This window comes from Magallana gigas, chromosome 1 (genome assembly GCF_963853765.1).
Source record: "Magallana gigas chromosome 1, xbMagGiga1.1, whole genome shotgun sequence".
Lineage (NCBI taxonomy): Eukaryota > Metazoa > Mollusca > Bivalvia > Ostreida > Ostreidae > Magallana > Magallana gigas.
This window is the reverse complement of record NC_088853.1, coordinates 48,913,498-48,935,902: the sequence shown is the minus strand read 5'-3', so window position 1 is coordinate 48,935,902 and position 22,405 is coordinate 48,913,498. Positions and strand designations below refer to the sequence as shown.

The 22,405-nt window shown below is 30.4% G+C and overlaps 1 protein-coding gene across 7 annotated transcripts in view; it reads left to right on the top strand.

The window, feature by feature from the left end:
- LOC109621166 (multiple epidermal growth factor-like domains protein 11) overlaps positions 1–22,405 on the top strand; it is a 131,982-nt gene that overhangs the window by 34,620 nt on the left and 74,957 nt on the right. For 4 of the 7 annotated variants that reach the window (XM_066069312.1, XM_066069319.1, XM_066069310.1 and 1 more), the window contains exons 1-3: positions 6,609–6,726; positions 9,102–9,329; positions 11,638–11,889. The exons of 1 other annotated variant lie outside the window; for it this stretch is intronic. In XM_066069312.1, coding sequence (XP_065925384.1) covers positions 6,675–6,726; positions 9,102–9,329; positions 11,638–11,889 — 532 coding nt within the window. In that variant the 5' untranslated portion in view covers positions 6,609–6,674. Of the gene's footprint in view, positions 1–6,606; positions 6,727–9,101; positions 9,362–11,637; positions 11,890–22,405 lie in introns of those variants that run through there. 2 more of the 7 variants (XM_066069325.1, XM_066069330.1) reach the window with 2 other exon arrangements.

Below are 22,405 nucleotides of genomic sequence, written 5' to 3'. Positions count from 1 at the left end.
CGCTTTAAAACGGAAACAAAATTCCATTATTTGCTTTGAATCATATGATTGCTTTATTTCGCTTTTGTTTTTTGTTTTGTTTTTTACTTTTTTGTGTTATTTTTTCTTGGTTTTGCTCTTTCTTTTTTTGTTTTGTCTTTGTTTTGGGTTTTTTTTTTGTATCTTCAATTAAAAAAGAAAGACGTTTAATTGTTTTGTTTTTTTAAGATATTTGATGAAGATATTGTTTAATATATTTTGCGATTTACAAAATTGGATCCTTAAGAAAATATTTGGATTTAGTATGAAAATACTTCGTTACGATAAACTTTCAATGGCGGCTAAATTATTTGTTAATTTGTGAATATAATGGTACACCGATATTCAGATAAATGATTTTTTTAAAGTCAATACGAAACATCTATTAACCTATATCTTTGCTTTAATGTATATAAAAATAACATTAAACGTAAAACTTTAAGACAGTTTAAAGTACAATCATACTCGAACACCAATATAATCACGAATGTTTGTTGCAGATTGTTTTTTGAAATAAAAAGAAAATAATTAAATAGCTAAGACAATTAATAAGGGGAATACAAAAATAGCATTTGTCGACGAAAGCATTACGGTTTAATTGTTTGTCACGTGATTTTTAGAACCAATAAGATAACTTTAAACAGAAAAAAAGTTGTACTTTGCATTATTCTCAATTCAACGTTATCAATTTTGTATTTTGTTTAATGATGTAACTATCATTGATAATTTATCTTACAATAAAACGAGACATTACACTCTCACTCTCTCTCTCTGTCTCTCTCTCTCTCTCTCTGTCTCTCTTTCTCCCTCTGTTTCTCTCTCTCTCTCTCTCTCTGTTTCTCTCTCTCTCTCTTTCTCTCTCTCTCTCTCCAAAGGTAGGACGTGATGATTTCAGATGACCTGACATTGCCCGTTCGTGTTGGAAAGGTCTCAGCACAAATTCTATTTATATACAATTCCTCAAATTGTGTAATATATTTGTTCGTAGTCATTATGTAAGAGTACGCTAAAGTCAAGTTGCGCGGCTGTTCAGGATTTATATAATACAATTAAAAGGAATAAAATTGTCATTGGAACATTTTCAAGTCAAGGTAAACTTTAAATTTTAAAATTTAACAGAAAACTTTGTGTTGATTTCTTTTTTGTCTGATGATTTTGATAGAAAAACAGCACGGCTAACGCAATACATTAATTAAACCAGTTCTCTTTTATGTTGCACCCCCCCCCCCCCTTCGAAAAAGGAAAACAATAGAAACACTTAAGGGGGGACATGACGTTGCAATGTAAAAGTATTTGTTGATGGGGTTTTTTTTTTGGCCTTTTTAACAAATTCACTTTATGATGTTTACTACAACGTTAGCATATATTATTTTCATGACTACTTTCCTTACCTTGCAAGGGAGTATTTTTAAAGTACTGTGGTTTCATTAATTTTCGTGGGTATCAATTTTCGTGGATTTTCTGAAAACCACAGTTTCAAGGATACGTAATTTCGTGGCCAATGATCCTATCAATACAAATGTTAGTTGAAATTGAACTTCAATGAACATTTAATTTTGTGGATCAACTTAACAACAAAATCCACGAAAATTGGTATTCAACGAATATTGATGAAACCACAGTAATACACCCTTTCGCAATAACAGCGGTACTGCTCTCTTGCAATGCAGATTGATATACTCTGCCGAAGTTTTAGTAGGTAGAATTTTTTTTAACAGTTTCAATTTTCTGCAATAATTACTTTAATTGATGGAATTTATTTTGCAAATTATATTCATTAAATTTTAGAACGAAAACAAATTTCAAAATTGTTCACCACATTTTTGCATAGCAATATCATAGTTTTATCAATATATTGCTGAAATCAGCACGTCAAATTTTGAAGCTTTTGAACAACGTTTGACAGCATTTAAAAAATTGACAATGGTTCCTTTTCTAAATTTCACATATCAACCTTAGCATGTGTTTTATAACTTATATATTTTCATGGTAACATTCTTGGCATTTAAGAAAAATACTACAATAGGAATCCACCTACCCCTTATTCTGGAATTATGACCTTGTGTGACAAATTATATTTTGAACCATAAACAAGTTATGCATTATTTAGAAAAATCAATTAACATTTAACAGATCATTATCAGAATATATATCTTATCCGCGAAGCAGATTACAAAAAAGCGTAAATTGCTCCAACCCAGGTCATAGGAGTATAACTTGATATTGAGTTCATTCCTTATAATTTAATGTTCTGTAATTTGCTGTATAAATTAAGTCCGTTTTACTTTAAAAAATGATAAAATATGTTCAAAAATTCAAACGTAACGTCAAGCGGATTAGTACGTTTATGACGTTGGTACATTGTGACGTGTCTTGTGACGTGCAAACCAGGTTATACAAATTTAACGAAATATTTCTATCCAATCAAATGCCGCGTTACAACCAGAATAAATTATTTTTCTCTTTTAGTAAAGTCTAAATTGCCTTATCGACTCTCTGTATCAAGCAACTCTCTGTTCTGTCTAAGACCGCCCAACGTAATTTCCTCTATGAAAACCCTGCATTAAGCGACCCCGGCTTTACGTGAGAAGCAAACGTCATTTTTTAGTCTCAAACTGCTGTGTAGACCGTTTTAAGCGACTTTTAGCAAATTAAAATGGCGTCCCAAGCTGGGAAACATTTGAAATGTTTCGTTTCCATAACTAATAAGAGTATTTATCACTTTACATGTTAACAGTTATCACCTTTAACCCCATACATAAGGTTTTTCAAGACTCCCGCTATATCTCTAATGACGACTTTTGTCGCACCCTGTATAAACAAACATGGCGGCCCGATAGTAATTGAAACATCGGTTTTTAAGCTGTTTATTGTTATTTGGTCAACGGACGTCTCGGCCAAACTCATCTGGACATGTACATTTTCAAGTTGAATCCACACATACATCGATATTTACAAGAAAGTTGTGTTATTAACACGTGTATAAAGAGGAATATGGGAGGGTGCTTGGTCAAATAAACAACGTGGCGGATAACGAGTCCGACGTCATGCATGTACGAGTATTATAAACACAGGTTTAGAGTCAGATTAATAGATATGAAAAACGTGTGTATATCTACGCATGGTTTATTTTTACTTGGTAAACGAAAATACCATAAAGAAAACATCATAGATTGTTACGTTGCAGAAATGTAGTTAACATCGTTTTACTTGCCAGTCATTCAATAATACAAAACAATTAAATCATACTGTCATAGTCAATTTTGGGGAAACACAAACATACTGAATTTACTCATACACTCCAATTTGTTTTTCTAATAAGTGATTCTGTACAAAATTACAAAAAAAATTAAGATGATGAAATTTTAATTTTGGTCTATCAAAAACTAGTTTATAGCTAAAAGATGTATGAATTAACTACTATGTATTTGATACCAATTATTATGGATAGCCAAAAGGTAGCTCAAAAGATTGTGAACTTAGACTGCGTTATGTGACTCCCTGTCTTATGTGGGGGTTTTTTATCGGCATTTTATAAGACAGTCTAGACTATATTTTAAACATTATTTTTTCTTTAAAGATTGTTTTGTAAAATATCAATGTTTAATGCCTGAGCAAGTGCAACGTGACAACTGTTATAAGTAAACGAACGTTGCTTGTAAACGCTAACAAACAACGATGCTTATACACGTATTAGCTTGTAGTTTACGATATCAAAATGTATATATATATATATATATATATATATATATATATATATATATATATATATATATATATATATATATATATATATGTACTTGCAAGTTTAAATAGCCATAAATTGGTTAAAACATATATGAAAAAAATATTCTTATTGATATTAATAGTTATTCTTATGAACTTCTCTTAAGATTTATTTTACACGTGGAAATCGGTAAACGAATTTATACAATGTTTATATCGGGAGCACTCGTCGCTAAAACTATTCTGATAGTGAACCTGTATTACAGTGCTGCTATCGTGAAAGTTGACAAAACTATCCTATCCTATCCTATATCCTGTATCCTGCATCCTATCCTGCAAATAAGCTCTATCCTATCCTATCCTATCCCATACCTTCAATATATAGGAATGCAAGTTAAATGAAACGAAATTTAAGAATTAAATGATTTTATCAATTAATGTAGTACTCAAAATGAATAATTAAATCGTAAAACCGAATATTCTTCGAGCGGGATAACTTATTTACCTGTGCTACGGTAAAATTAAATCGTACGCGGGATGGCCACAACAACGTAAACAAACAGGTAAGCGATTCGATTTTTGATTTTATTATATTTATGCATAAAAACAGATAAATAACTTCGATACATTTATTGAGGAACTGTTTAGTCACATATTTTTTATCAAATTATTTTGTTATCACATATAACTGAGCGTAATTATCATTATTCGAGCGATTCGTTCGGCGATAAATGTAAACACGATCTGGAAAAAAATAATTCCTTTAGGAAGTTTATATCGTTTATAGTTAAACCACTCGGAGTTATTTTTAAAGTATAAATTCTTAAGCATTTATAGCTAGCTAACATTTATTAATTCGATATGTTCAGGTTAATATCGGACAGAAATATGCGTACCTGTTTTTGGGCATCGAAGAAATTATATGAAACGTGAAGCAATGTCTGTTTCTTGTAAACATGTTTATCTTTTAAAATGCCGAATTGGACGTTTATGAATTCAAGCTTTAATACTTTGCAGACTTTAAATGAAGGAAATACAGAAATCTATTTCTGACATTGTCAAATGTTGCATCGAATTCTCGCAGTAACTCCGTACTTGCGTACGAATTGACAAAGATGTAGCGCCTACATTTTAGCGCGCATCAATGTTATTCACCGCGTTCTTGATATAATAATTATTCTTTAATGGTTTAACTTGTTAAACGTATTAAATTGACATTGAAAATACATTGTTAAGCCAATTTTCGTTTCGCTAAATAACTCTGAAATTTATACTCGAATCTGATTGGCTACAGGATGCAGGATAGGATAGGATAGGATAGGATAGAACTTAACTTTTATATTTCTATCCTGTATCGTGCATCCTGCATCCTATCCTATCCTATCCTTGTCAACTTTCAGGATAGCAGCACTGTAGCTCGTATAGCATGAACAGTTTTTCGTAACTTATCAATATTTTAGTTCAATTTGATTTACTCAAGACAAAAACAGCAATTTAAAAAGTTCATTGGGATACGAACTTGGTTGGTCGGGTGATCAAAACCTTATATTTACGTTTGAAAACGACATATTGTTCAAAAGTGATAAAACAGCTGATATTTTATGTTTACAGTTAGACAAGCAGCAAGCAATAAGTACGTGATGTGATCATTATGATGTCATAAGAAATTCACATCGATTTGAACGCTTTCACTATTTTTTAGGTTTATATATAAAAACACATTTGCAAATGTAATTATATAATATTATTACGATGCACAATTCAAACCACAATTACGTGGATTAAACCATGCACACCTCAAGAGAGGAGAAACCTTTAGGTATATAGATGGCTTTGATTACAACAACAAAGTGAATATTTTTATTTGTTCCACTATCAATGTACATTTTAAGTATGGTTTTTGCAGAGAGTTTGAATAATTTACTTATCATAATTTAACAGATGCCTGTTAAACAAAGTGAAAGCCATGTTTGATACCAGTCACGTCCCACTTTATTATGAATATAGTGCAAATGTGGCTAAAAAAGGGTCTGGTGGTCGTTGTCATTTACTTTGATGAACATTAACTTTTTGGAAAATACAGTGTAAAACTATTTTTATTCAATTAATTTTTTTTCAATTTTAACAAAGAAAATTTATGCAAAACCAAAGTCATGCTTTAAACTTCCGCAATTTGATAATTATAATGAAAAGTTGGTATATTTTAAACTAAAAATTAAGACAATCTTCTCGCGTTAAAATTCGTCGCACCTTCGAATTATTTGTTAATGTTAAATGTATGGTACAAATATACGTTTTGTATCATTTTCAAAGTTTTGATAAACAATAAACGAACGTATTAATATATATCCTAATACTAACAGCAAATAAATGTACATATGCACAGAATGACACATCCAGACTAACAAAAAGCCACTAAATAGCACCTACCATAGACAGGAAGAAGACCAGTAACAACGATCATTGGACACGGATATATTAGTGTACTACATATATTCTGTTTTTGCTGGGTTCATTGGGTAATATAACTTGGTGGATACGTTGGTAAGATTCTCTTTGAAACACTATGAAATCGTATGTAGATAATAGATGTGTTCTTTTAACTACATTCATTTGTAATATGCAACTTTTATAAATTATATTTCGGTTCCAAACTAAGCTGATGTCGCCATCGTTTAAGTACTAATTTAATTTATTGCAAATTTAATTAAGTGATTTTTTAAATTATGACATTAAAAGTGGTGCATTTACTATATGTTGGTACGTGCATTTGATCCATGCTTAGTTTTAGATGCATTTAGAGTGTTTTTTTATTTCATTAATTTAATGAACTTTAAACTCTATATACATTATAAAGCATGTTTGTTTTTGTTTTCTCTTTATTGGTCGATATTTACCACTCTAGACCAAACTACGTTGGGTGTAATGATATGATTTTGATAGCCCTACTCATCGAACAGTTTTGGACTGTGAATACATATGGTAAGTAAATTGATTCAAAATTATTAATTTTTTGTATTTATCTGCTTGCATATCTAGCATATATTGCAGTAATATTTCGTGTAAACAATAGTTGTTTAGTTTTTTAATGACAGGTACAAATAGTTGAAAAAGTGTATAATAATTAAGATTAGGGAAATTTAAAAATAATTCTCCTCTTAGGTAAGAGGAGTTAAAAATAAAAAAAATAAAAACAACTTTAAAGATTTCAAAAAGATCGAAACATAAAATACAGTTTGATATGTACATAATGATTAGAGAGTTGGAATTACTCATATTAAATACTTACATGTACCAGTAAGATATTGCCAGAAAGCTTTTCGCGGAGAAGAGTTTTAAATCAGTCATATTTCGCGATTTTAAAAGTGTCCTATAGAAAATAATACAAGATATAATTTCTACTTTCTCAATATTTTGCAATTTAAAAGATGTCGCGCAAAAAGCGATAGTTAAATCATCGCGAAAAATACCTGATATACGGTATCACAAAGGTAAAATATTAAAGTTTTCTAAAGAATATTTTATAGATAAAAAAACAAATACTGAAAATTTTAAAGAAAATCTGAAGATAATGTGTTGACCATTCAGCCTTTAAAATGATAATATTTGTTTGGCATCGATTAAAGTTTTTGGCAATTTGAACATACTAAGTGGCAGTAAGTGCATTCAATCTGAACCCTTAAGTAAAAGCCTCATATCTCTTATAATTGTGAAGAATTGTTATTTGAAATTGAATACGATCTGATTTCAGAATTATATGTATTTGGCTCTCATTGATAAAATACCATTAGTTTAAGTGTTTCCCAATGAAAAATGTATTATTCTGAGAATATGAGCAAAGGGCTGAAACATGCTGCAAAGTAAGAATATATATATATATATTAAAGATCAGTATGAATGGGAAATACCGCTGTTTTACAAATAATATTCCAAAGTAATTTAATAAATTAATTTCCGATGCGCTGATTTACTGACACAAAATAAATGCCAATGAATATTAATATGGAGAGAGAATGGGAAAGTTAAGTGCAATTCGCATGAAAACCCTGTAAGTTGATATATTAGAAAAATTCCCGGAAATCATGATCTGCATTTCCTTGAAATGACATTACACCAAATGTTTTAATACCCCATCAAATCACATGAAACATTATCGTTAGGACGCAATCTATGGAATACACTATTAAAAAAAAACACTGACATTAATAACTTGGGAATTTTGCTCACCATTAAGTACAGTCATGTTTAAGCAGAAGTTGTTTCTAAAAACTAATAAAAACTCATGAATACTTAAGGTAGTACGAAACACCGATGAAATCAATATTTTGAAATATTTCTAAAATAGGCAAAACAATGGCTTAACATAATGAAAAAGTAAATATCAAAAATTCCATTATCTTAAGAAAATAACGCAAATTATACCATACAATCACTACATGTAACAGCATTAAAAAAATGAGGTACCGGGGATTTTGATTATTTCGAAACCTATATATGAATGGAATACGCGTGACTTTTGTACAATTTAGCCTTTTATCATTGCACAATGTGTAACTTGTGTTTCTTTCATAGTAAAGATTTGAATTTGGTCACAATTTTTATTTACTTTTACCTCTGTCAAATATGATGAAACCTAGATTTATCAAAAACCAATGGTTAAATTTTCATTATTTTGTTATAATTTAATTACAGTGTCATGGATATCATACTGTAAAGTTTTAATTAAACTTGAATTATACAATTTTATTAAAGACTGTTAAGTGATGCAAATTATCGTCTTCAAAGAGAATTCACAAGCACTGGTTTTACAATATTTTACATCAATAGTTATCTTAAATTGCCAGTAATAATTTATCATTTTAACAAAAAGTCAAGTGCATTTTCGAAAATGCATATGATGTATATTTTCACTCAAGAAATTTCACAAATACTCAAGTTTATGATAAATCACAACAATATTGAAGAGAGAAACAGAAAGCTCGAATGACGTCCTTTTTTATGAATGACTAAAATTGTTCACAACAGCCATTGCTCGGATCCCATTTTCTTAGATCTTTTTACAATTTCTGTTGCTTGTTGAGTCGCTTTTCCCGGGGGTATTTTTATAATTTTACAAGTAAATCTGGAATCCTTAATAAATACTGCACAGTTTTAAAACGAAAGATGTCTGCTGTATATCTTGATTGAAATTTACCACAGAAATATGATGCACCTTTATTGAAATAATTATTGAAATAAAAATACGGGGGTTTTTTTCCAATGATTTTTTTCAGGGAAAAATTAAAATTTTCCTTTTTATTTGAGACACAACATTTATGAGAATCGCAATTTTTTTTTTTTTTTTACATTTTTTATAGAAAATATTGCTCTGACTAGACTTGCCTGGCAACGTCATCCTTATCACGGCACACCATGGGCAGCAAGATTGGCTGTTGACGGACGTCAGTCAGATTTGTCCGCTAGAGGAGGACAGTGTGCGATATCAGCAAATGGTCAATCAGAAGCAGAATGGCGGGTAGATCTGGGAGATGTGCGAAACTTGCATCACGTTTTTATACAATACAGAACGGACAATATCGCATGGGGTATTTATCAACTAACAATGGAGAAGTAAAAGGTGTATTTTGTATATTATTTATCTGGATATATTTATGTTAAGCATATTTATTTGTTCAAATTGGATACATGCAACTATATATATATATATATATATATATATATATATATATATATATATATATATATATATATATATATATATATATATATATATATATATATATATTTATATATATATATATATATATATAAACACAGTATGAAGTTGGATCATCAAAAAAGTTAATTAACTTTAAACTAAAAAATGGCATAATTCTTCCATTCAGTGATCTTTTTGTGATCTACAAAATACCTTTCAGTTGACTAAAATTCAGATCAATATTATGTGCAATATATACGGAAATTGTAGTTGCTAGTCACATAATTATTGATGCGCATAATGTGGAAAAATGTTTTTTGTTATCAACCCATCATCTCTAACCACACGATTTGCCTTAAATTCTTTATCCGTTTATCCGTTCATCTGTTCTGTAAACTTTTTAGGATTACGACTTTTACCTGAAGAACCCAGGACCAATTCCAACTTCCTCTTTTATAAAGTATTTTGGCCGTTATACTAAATTCCTGGGTTACATATAGTGGACCTCACTAATTTCCAACAGGGAATGTATAAAATTATGTGTTCTCTTTAACACCTTTAGCATCAAATATGCCAAATATTACAACGGATTTTTAAGCTTATTTATTTCGAGTAGATCCTATATTGATCAAACTGTTATCCCCATCAGCAGAGAGTTGGTCTCAGGAGTGAAGTAATGTTCGAAAGAAAAATCCACTCTTGACCTAACTTTGTATCATAAGTCGTGGTTTGCTCGATTTAAAATTCACACTACTTCAGAGAGTTTTTAAAAGTTCCAAAGGTATTTGTTATAAGTCAAGGTATGGTCACAGTTTGAACAATCAAATTTTACATTTACTTTTACAGAGAAATGATAGCACTGTGGTGAGATAAATAAATGCGCGGAAACAGTTACTATTATTTATTACATACTTACCAATAAATACAGTGTTTTTGCATATGCGATACAGATAACTTTATAACACCAGTATCAGCCTCCGGGGCTGATACGGATTCTGCAGGGCTGATATCGATCTACAGGGCTGATACGGATCCGTATCGCACCCCTTGCGGAACTGCTCTGGTTTTTACTCTTTCAGTAATGGGCTGTATTATAGTTACTCTTTTCGGAACACCTCTGCTTTTTACCGCTTCGGCGTTTCTGTACATTTGCAGACGGTAAAACTAAAATGAATCTCAATGAAAGAACATTCGAATTGCTTGGAAATAGACTTAGTTAATTGGAAAACATGTGTGGACTCAACGACACTGTAAGTGATAAAACTGATTATGTTACGCTGGATTTGTTAGATTCAATAACTAAATTGTTAATCTAAATTGTTTTTATTTTCTGTATGTTATTAGTAAGTATGTAATAAATAAAATAATACATACCCTTTTCCATATCACACCCTGTATCAGCCCTCGACCAATATCAGCCCTCAGGCCTTCGGCCCTCGGGCTGATATTGGAATCTCGGGCTGATACAGGGTGTGATATGGAAAAGGGTATGTAATATTCTCTATATAACACTTGCATCATTACATGCCTACTAGTATATAGATCTTGTAGTTTTGTTTTTAGAATTAGACATTAATGATGATAAGTAAATATATCAAAAGACAAAGAAGGTTGAGATGAAAACATAAAAATCAGGAATCATAACGTTAATTTAGGAAATAGAAAAGATCCTGATAAGAAAAAATAAAATGAAGCTGCCTCTCTCTCTCTCGCTCTTTCTCTCCCTCTCTCTCTATCCTCTCTCTCTCTCTCTCTCTCTCTCAATTTATCCAAAAATTCTATAAAAAAAAAAATCAATATATCCTAAACTTTACAACACTAAAATAAACTAATCACTTAATTAAGCCTAAAAATGTCATAATTAAGAAAACAAATAACGATAATTGAGGTGTTTTCATCTTATTACATTTTAATCTTAGGTTTGTCGAAAAGATTTGAACATTTTCTGTAAAATAGAACCACGTATAAAAACGTTACTACATAAGGCTTCATGACGTCAAATTTTATTAGTGTATATCAGTGTATAAAGTCGATTCTATATCCAAAATGTGCTCCTTCCATCGAGTGTAAACAAACATACACCCTTGTTTCGTTCAGAGTTTGGGCTTGTATTTTTTAAAAGACATACTTTTCGCTAGACCTGTAGGTATCCTACACTGAAAATAAGTTCGTGTTTGTTTTTCATGAACTTATAGATAAAGGCAACGCCCATACGGATAGATTTATTGGATTTTCAATCTACGTATCAAACACCACCTACAGAAAGGACTGGAAACTGTGTTTCAAGGACAACAACTATACCAAAGCCACAATACCCAACCCTATCAGTGTAACTTGCCTTATACACGGGAGATACGTCATTTACCACAACAACAGAACTCATCGTCCCTTCCCTGCTGGATATTCTACTTACGCCTTTAACGATCTGTGTGAGGTTGAAGTTTATGGTAAGATTAAAAGAATCATAAAGCATAATAGAGAGCACATTTTGAATTTTTTAAAAGGTGTACATCTTAGGCTTTCCTTGCGTAGTTGTATGAAGCGTAAACCTTTTGAGCAGCGCAACATTTAGCGTTGCATTACGTTGCATTGTATGTACATATCTTTTCTTTAAAAGAATAATTCATAACATTTTCTTTTACATTATGATACATTGGCAATTCAACACGTACATATAGAAAGGTGTCAAAAAATTACTTTCAGATATGTTTATTATTATTTTGAAACATGGATTGTGATTGTATGTACGAATAGCATTTATTTATACAATCAAAACCTTAACAATTATTAGCATGTTATTGTTTTGATTTACCTCTAAATAGATAGAGTTTCGTAAGATTATCGTTATCAAATAACCATATGAGGGGTGAGGGCAGTAATTTTCATGAAAAATTGAAGAATGAAAAGGACACACCTCACTTTGGCATGTTCCTCCGTAAAAACGAAGTCGACGACATGGTCATTTTAAAATTGATATCAGTTTTAAATCATCATATAAGTTTCATATTTTTCAATTTGGATTGAAAATCTATTGCATATGTTTTTCTTAGATTATTTTTCTCTCACAAGAACGCTTTTCCCCTTTATGTTCAATTGGAAAAAAATTTAAATGTTCTGTTCTAAAAATTTAATACAATTCTGTTTTATTTGATTTCAATATATCTTTAGTAACTCAAACTCATACAAAGTTTTCATTAAATTCACCATTTTAGAAGTGAATAAGGTCCGTCGGCCTTAGCAGGAGTTAACGACCTAAAATCATACAGGTCTAGATTTCTATGGTAGATATGATATTACTGAAGTTTTCAACTACTTCAGTCCTTAAAAAAGGATTGTAATTGTATTAAAATCCATATTTTACGGCTTAAACGTTTAAGACATAAATCATCAGCCAATTATTGCTTATACACATCACGTTTTCAGAACTCTTTGTATAGCCTATATCTTTTATTACACTGTTTTCTTGATACACTTTTTGAGAAAAAAAGTCCTTACACGTTCATTGTCATGTAATTTGAAAAAGATGTACAGAAAGATTACATTCGTATTTTATGATGCTTAAAATTTCGTTTAAATAAAACATTTAAACTTTTTCATCTCCTTCGAAATATCTGAAATATCTGAACGTTAACTTAATATATATCAATATGGTGTAATGTAATGTAATGTAATAATAAACCTATTAAGAACATTTATATTTCGAGATGATCAATCTTTTGTTTGAAAAGTCAAAAAATATATAAACATAGCTATGTTTCCTTTTTATAGGTTGTCTGACCTTAGGTTATTACGGAGAGAACTGTTCCACTTCTTGTCCAGATAACTGTAAGAATGGGGACTGTAACGTTGTGGATGGGACTTGTTTTAGCTGTGTCCTGGGGTATAAAGGATCTATGTGTAATATAGGTAAATACCATTATGTAAACAGTGCGGAGGTTGACAATGGTTTTCCAGAGGTGTCAATTTCAACTCTTACCCACCTAAGCGGGCACTACTTATTTTATTATACTGATTGTCGTTACCCCTTGCTAATGGTGTTGCTAACACTGAGTGTAGTAGCACATGAAACTACAATAATTTATAGTATTTTTACTGAAAAAGGCAAAACTAATCATAATAATTAAATAGACAAGCTACAAGTAGCAAATGCATACTATTTTACATTGTTCAAAGTATTTAATATATCTTTGTTTATCTAAATTTTACTTCAAAACTTCTTAAATCCCAGAAATAACTACCAATTTTATAACGATTGAACCACTTGTGGTTTGAAATTGTTTTGATGAAAGCCTGATTGTATTGTTTTAACAGCATGTGAAGGTGAATATGGGTTGAACTGCAATACAGTATGTGGCTTTTGCTATGGAAAAGAACAATGTGATTACGAAAATGGTGCTTGTCCAAATGGATGTGAAGATGGATATAAAGGGAGCAAATGCAAAACTGGTAATAAAAAAGTAATACAACCATGCTTATGTAAAAAAAAAGACAGGCATGATGGATGCAGATATAATTCAAATCGTTATCAATGAATTCTTACTAAAGTTCAAATTATGTAATTTATTTTTGTGAATTAAGTAATCCGATTTTAAGCCAAAAAGAAATGTACACAGATACATTAGGGGTTATCCAGTAACACTATATCTCATGAACAACTATTGTATATGGATGATACATGTATTCTATCATGTATGTCTTAAAAATGAATTAAATTGAAAGAGGCAAGTTAGATATGCGTATGCATACAAGAAAATAAATCTTCCAGTGTAGGATGGAGGATATGTAGGCTTTTACAGTTTGATTCATTTTCAATAATCATAATTCGCGTTAAGCAGAGCGCGTGCTTGCGAACGCTCACCAAAATTTGTGTCAAAGGTAAAGTTAGTTTTAAAGTTTGTTTGCGAGAACTCGATGGGGTAAACACGCAACTAGTCTATCTATTGCATTAACTTTTTTTCATTGAGCTTGTTTATTGACCTTCAATTTTACAACATATCAGAAAGAAATATTAATATCTATAGTAAAAAAAATCAAAACAATTTTAATTTCAGGTAGTTACATGAACTTCTGAATATCCCTAAATCTATTTAAAATTTAATTACTTTAAGCTATACGTCATAAACATTTCTGATAAATGGTTTGTGTTCTTTTATGTAAAGCAGAACGAAATATCAATATAACTTTTAATTTAAATTATTACATACTTTGTAACTTCTATAATTTGTCAAGTGTGCTCAGTAAAAATACAAAATAACTTATCTGAACTTGCTAACAAATATAATACGATATGGCAGTGTCATTTTGATTGGTGAAATCTGCACCGAATTTACATTACAGCATCCTTAAAGTCCAGGTAGTTTCGAAGTTTTGTCAACATTTTCATATATGATTATGTGATATATTGTGCTCGGTAAGTAATTAACGAAGTTTGAAATTACTTTTTTGTTTTTACATGTAATGTCAGTTTGCAACAACAACACATATGGTCCTAATTGCTCTAGGACATGTGGACATTGTCTCTACTTGTACGGAGAAAAATGTAACCACGTGACCGGTCTGTGCCCTCGGGGATGTGCTTCCGGCTTTCAAGGAGACCTATGTATTCAATGTACATACATTTTATATATTCAGTTTATGTTAATTTAATCAGTGCCCATAATGCATGCGTAGCATTTTTCCCTAAACGATAGAAAAACTGCATAACTAAATAAATATGATTCGCGTTTGTTTTTGATTTTTTATTCACCAAGAGATGACTGTAAGAATGATTTGTCAATTTCCATCAAATGTTTAAATTTTACTATTATCAGACTGTGTTTAAGTTTAAAGTCTTCATATAAATTTAATCACTTTTTTGAAATTTATTTCAATTGAAATCAATCAGAAATGATATATCACACTGTTAATTAACTTTCGCTGGTTCCAAAGTATATTTTAAAAAAACATCGATTTGGAATAAAAACCAAAGAAATTACCATTGGTGTAGGTCTATCTCAAACTACGTTTGTATATAAAGAAAGGAACAAAAATTATCGGATTAAAGTGATAGTTTACATATATGTTAGTGACAGCTGAAATTACACAATTCTAAAATTTATTTTTACAATAGCACCAAATAAGTCAGAGAAATAAAAATGATGAAATTCATATAACGTAATATTTCCTTGTTTTTTTTATCATTGAACAATGTATATACACCAACATATTGCATAACCCGATTTTTTATATAAAAAGAAGGAAGATTGGACAATTGCTATTGCTTCCTGGTGCCTTATAGCTCAGCCAGGAATTAATCAAAACAATTAATATCCTAAAATGTGATGAAATTCATATAACGTTATATTTCCTTGTTTTTTTATCATTAAACAATGTATATACACCAACATATTGCATAACCCGATATTATATAAAAAGAAGGAAGACTGGACAATTGCAATTGCTTCCTGGTTCTTTATAGCTCAGTCAGGAAATAATCAAAACAATTAATATCCTTCAAAGTGATGTAATTAATTACCAATAGAAAAGTACATGTAAACACAACTCACACAAATAACAAACGAAAACGAATGAACTTAGGTAAAACAAATTAAAAAATATCGTTGCACCTTTCATGTGTAACTGGATTGATTTAGAGAAACTTATATTTGGTACCTTTTTGCAGTTATACAGATTACAGTTCAAGTTTCTTTTCATTTCGTCATTACAGTTTTCTGGTTTTTTTCGAGCATAGCTTTTCTCATATGAACATGTAACTGTATTGATTAGAGAAACTTATATATGGTACTTTTTTGCAGCACACAGTCAACCTGTTTCGCAATCTACACTAGAAGTTCCTTTTTATTCCATCATCATCGTCGTTGCATTGTTTTCAGTCAGTGCTATCCTCAACATGATTTTCATGTAGGTCTTTTACTAGTGATCGGGTCATGTTTCACTTGCATATAAGGATTCTTGTTGAACAACATATTAACCATTAGATCTAGCACATACATTCAGATATGATCTTTTTAAGCTATCAACTGTTGTTAATAGCTGTAGTAAGGGGAAAATCCATAACATAATATATATATATATATATATATATATATATATATATATATATATATATATATATATATATATATATATATATATATATATATATAACAGTCTAAATACGACCACGACCATCGAGAGCCCTCTTAATAGTGTTCCTGTTAATTTGTAAAATTTGGAAATACCTCATTTCAATAAAGTATTACTTAACTTTCAGATCTAGACAGGCGTTTTTAAGATGCCGCAATCAAGAAGAAAAGGTAGAGGAATCTGTCGAAAATCCAAGTACATATGGCAACAGTATTTATGTTCAAGAAAACAGATTTTCTACTTACCGAGAACTCGAGCAAATTTACAAAAATGTTCACTATGATATATATACTTCTTTAGAATAGGACCTGAATAATGAGGGGTCTATGTTAATTAAATGAAGACAGAGTGTTTTTTAAAAAAAAATAGATGTAATGAAAAAATGCGAATGCAATTTTTAGAAAGAGAACTGTGCAAAATATTGTTTTAAATTACTTTGACACGACCAAATGAACACATTGGTATAATTGGTTCCGTTACAATGTTAAAATAAAAACAACACCCCATTATTTGTTTTAAAGCATTGGCTTGCTTATTTGCTTTTGTTTGTTTTTAATTTTTTTTTTCGTTTGTTTGTTTGTTTTGTTTTGTTTTGGTTTTTTGGGAGGGATTTTCTTGTAAAATCAAAGTTGAATTAGTCTGTAATAATATAATAATGGTAATCATTCTTTAACATTTTAGTAATTTTAAACCATTTACTTTTTCGGGTTTATGACATAATTGTTATGTTTATTTCTTGCTCATAACATAAATAGGCACACAAATCCAACCAAAAAGGTGTAAATCATATCTTAAGTTAAGGTATTGTTACATAAATTTTCATTGATATATGATTGCGCCCATGAGAAAAGGGTGCTTATGACATTTTTTCCACATTTTAAGATTTTTACAAAATTGAATTTAACACATCTCAAAGTTGTCAAATCTAAAATTTTATGGCTATACGCTAATTCTAAGTAGAGGTTTTTCCCAATTAGAGTGATGCTATTTCATAAGGAAAATCACAACGTCGTGTTTCACATACGCAACGTCAACAGTTTTTTAAGTAAAGGTTATCAATCATTACTGTGAATTAGTCATTTAATAAACGTAAAATACAGCACTTTGTTATCAGAATCTTATCACATTGTTGCATATAGTTATATGCTTGCATCTATGTTATTCATTTATTTTAAAAACAAAGGTTTGTTTTTATTGGTTTTTTTTAAGCATAAATACCCCGGTAAAATGTTTCTACTGACAGCGTAGTTGTCTGCCAGTGAAAAGCGATTTTTCAAAAAAAAAAAAATGCAGTTGTTTAGTTTCAGTTTCTTTTGGGATATCAACGAGAAACCATTAAGTGGAGTAATCTATGTGAACGTATTTCATTTACATAAACACTGTCGTTTCCATATAAACAATGAATAGCTAAAACAGATTAGTCGCTTTTGTTCTTTTAAATAAACAACATATACGATTTTCGTGACATTATTAAATATGTCATCTTTTAGACTTGAACTTTTAAAACAATATCAGAAGTCCCGTATCGTACAATTGTTTTAATCATGATCCATTGTTCAATTATACATGTAGTAGCAGCATTGAACTATTCTTTTGAAGTTTTAGAAATTGTTTCAGAAGTAACTAGACTTTAACAAGTGCATTCACAGATAAACACAATTAAAAAAGTAGGTAATCGACCACTGCCGGGATCATGCCCTTTACACCACCCTTTCTGTTCAAAAGATTTTTCCATTCGACTTTATGCAGAATTTATGGAAAAGAGTGCCCTTTCCCTGGATCGGATGGTATTCACCCCCTTCCAATACTGATAAATTTCACATAATACAAAATGGTTTTGTGTGTATGTGGAATATTTTTACTTTCGATTCGATCACTTCTAGACACATTTTTTCAAACTACCGTGATTGTTTTTCTACAACAGTTAAGCCCCCCCCCCCGTGCTTACACATTTCGGGCGTGCCCACACATGAAAAACAACATCCGGACACTTACTTTTCCACGGCAAATATGTAGGTTTAGTATTATAGAGAAAACAGGCAGTTTGCAGAAATTGATTCCGTGTTTTGAATGTACACATGTATATTTCACCTTTAGTTTTAGATAACTCTCAACCGTTCATTACCTATAACCCACAGCTTATGCATGCATTTAAATACACCGTCAGTGCGCTGTAATTAGTCTCTAAGTATCCTACATTCCAAAATCATTTGTAAATCTTACACAATTAAATCAGTAAAATAATTTTATGAATCCACTCCATCGACTAAAATAAATGTGAAAATAAAACTCAGGTTCGACGGGATCGTGAAACTGTCTGAATTTTCAAGTTCTTCAGTAATGGTCAGAAGAAAATGTACGTCATCAAGTTTTAAGGTTTGTTTTGACGATTGCAAAGTTATTGATTTATTAATGCTAATTGAATTAAAAAACAAGTCCCGATATAAAACATGAGGTAGGTTCAACGTTTGTAATATTAAACATTTTCGATCATGATTTATCGGTATTAAAGTAGAAAAGAGCGAGTCGTTAATTTTATATATGGTAGTAAAAATATGTTTTAATTATGATGTCTACATTTTTTCCAATAAATTATCACTAAATACTCATGTTTGGAAAAATATTCCGAACTCTTGTTTCACCGTAGGTACCGGCAAGAAAACATTTCCCCCTTTTTTAAGCATACTGCGTGCGTCGTCGTAAAGAATCTTGGTTTTTTTAATTTTTATTTAGAAATTAGGTCAATGTATAATTAGGTTGGAGTTAACCTGTAATTATATAATAGGAGTCACGTCATGACTATTTTGTTGTTCTGGCTCTTTATTCAAATTTATAACTTGAAATAGGAAGTTTTAATTTTCCGAAAAGGATAAGAGTATGATTACATCATTTCTGAATCATTCGACTGTTTAACACCTTTTAAGCATATACAACAATATTAAAAACAAAATCGACGTAATAAGGACATAATTACAAGCAAAATTTAATATTAACATAGCAATTTTCAATAGAAAAAAAAAATAGAAGAAATCGTCTGTTTAAAACGTCCTTTTTAACAAAAAACACGGCCGATAGGAACATTAAGTGGTGTTTTGATTAAGTTGTACATTGAGTTAACTTCTTTGTTTTTATTTACATCCACCAAGTATGATTCCTTCTATTTCTGAAGAAAATTAATTGTAATTCAAATCTCTGTAGAAACTGACAGGACTGAAATCTACATTCGTTTATCGATTGGTCGAAACATTAATCGACTAGCTTTAGAAAAATCCTCGACTACACGAAAGATTCATGATGATTTTAGACTCAACCTCCCATTTAAGATGACGAAGCTGTTCCGTTTATTTAACATATTGATGTACATTAACAATAATAAAGTTAATTTTACTTTTTCTTTACGACCAATTCATTAATCTGTAAAAAGAAGGATGTAAATATAAACAATAAAATACTTTCATTAATGATTCATGTGGGTTATGACGGTAGCGATCATCACAGAATAAAATTACATAACCCGCTAGGGCGTGTTATGTTAATTTTTATTTATTTATTTATTTATTTATTTATTTATTTATTGCAATGTTGCCATCTTCACATCGTGCATTGTTTACCAGAGAAAGCATTTCATTGTTTGATTCGCGCTTATTACACACACCCATTTTTGCCCCTCCAATTCATTAAAAAACCAGGAGTAAATCATACTTGTAGCTCTACTTCTAGATATTAAATCAATCGGTCGAAAAAAATCGTGGGCAAAGATACAAATAATATGAGGGGAAAATAAGATTTAGCGCCTTTTCAACAAATTCCCATAGGGACTTCTAAAGAAAATTGATAACATTGAAGACTACTGAAGGAACATTGAAGGAAATCGGGGTCGCTATTTTTTTTTGTTAAAGATAATTGATATACCAGTGAAACTTCATGCAGGAAATTTCATAAAAAAATATATAGGGTAGAGATAATTAGACCTGGTCTCGTTAAGAATTCAAACAATGAATTGAGTTTTTTATGGGCATATCAGATTCATTTTGTACATGTAAATGCAGCGTTCCTAACATAAGGATGTGCAAGGAAACACAGACACATGTTATCTAAACTTAGTACAAATTAAACAATACAAGTGTTTACCGGATCGGTGAGATGGGTGCAGAACTGCAGACTTTAATCTCTCTTATTTCTAAATAGTTTTTTTTTACTGTGATATTTTCAGATAGCTGGTTTAACCAGACATTTTTCTACTTACTGCTTTTGTGTAATATATCAGGAAGATATGTTTATTGTACATGCAGCATACATTAAAAAGTCGTACATCGTTAAAACAATAACGGCAACGGTACTTGCTGAATTAAGACGATACAAGTACATGTATTTGTTAGGTTCATTTTTTTGTTTGCTTTCTTAATCCACGCACTTTAAGCGTAGATTCCTATTAAAACACGATGAATTAATATCCGTGTCAAATCGCGAGAAGTGCATCTCGCGAATTTTACAATCTCGTTTTTATTTCTGGACATATGTATTAACCTACATTAAACGTGTGCTATGATAAAAATTCGGCATTCGCGATTTTACGTTCTAGCGATTTGATGGAAAACTGCTGAATTGCGGAATTAATTAAGAACCTGCGTAAAATAAGGAATCAACAGTATGTGCATGGTCTGAATATTTGAAATAAGATTTTTTTAAATTAGATGTAATTGGTGTAAATATGTTAATATCAATGCGCTGTAAAAAAAAAAAAAAAAAGCACCTAAAATTGATAAAATATTTCTATAATTCTTCTCCAAATCATAGCCAAGTTGGAGCATTAAGCTCAGATCAGGAAAAACAGAAATGCATGTAGTTAATCAAATTTGTGTTCAAATGAAGTATGATAAGAGATGATTTATAATGATGTGAAAATTAGATTTTAAAAAAGGTATAAAAACAAAACGCGATGAAAATGACGCGTTATAAATTTTACGCTTTTCAGACGACGTTATGACGTAACGTCATATGTTTGTGACGTTATTTCTCTGTTTTGTAAAAAATGCCATAAGCACCCTTTTCTCATGGGCGCAATCATATAATCATTGTTGATTCAATGTTATTTTTATTTTACGGATTACAAAATAATGTAGGAATGTTTTGAACGTCATGTTTTTTTACAAGACTGTAATTTTTATTCAATCTAAACATACGAGTCATTTTTGCTTATTAACTGCGTAATAGATGGTAACCTTAATCATTATGATTGCGGTTGGCAAATATAGAATCTGGGGAGAGAGAGAGAAAAGAGAGAGAGAGAGAGAGAGTATGTCTTGTGATCTCACAAACATAAAATTTCAATGATATAATAATATTGAAAGATTATTCAACTCTTAACGATAAGAAACATTGATTAGCAACATAAAAGCAACGGGTTGTGTATCATATTCAAATATTTATGAAAATACAAGTAAATAACTTCCTTGTTCATTTTGTAGTAGGTTAGATATAGTTAAAGTAATATCCATATTATATATATTAATGGTATTTATATTTTTAGCCTCCCATATTGTTTACTGATAACAAACTTAAAAAATTGTCATCTAAGGTACGCCATTTAAGGGCCTTCCACATCTTTGCAAAAAGTTTTTCATACAAGTACAAACATTTATATTTCTTGGAGATATGGAAGTATTTAATGAGTTCCACTTGTATTTGACAACAAATACATCAGGAGGAAAAGTCAACTTTTGAAAACTTATGAAACTCGCAAATTTACAAAACGAAAGTTCCTGCTGAAATCGAACTTGGGACCTGCAGGACACCTAGACAATGTGCTACCCTATGAGCCGATACACATACAACCAA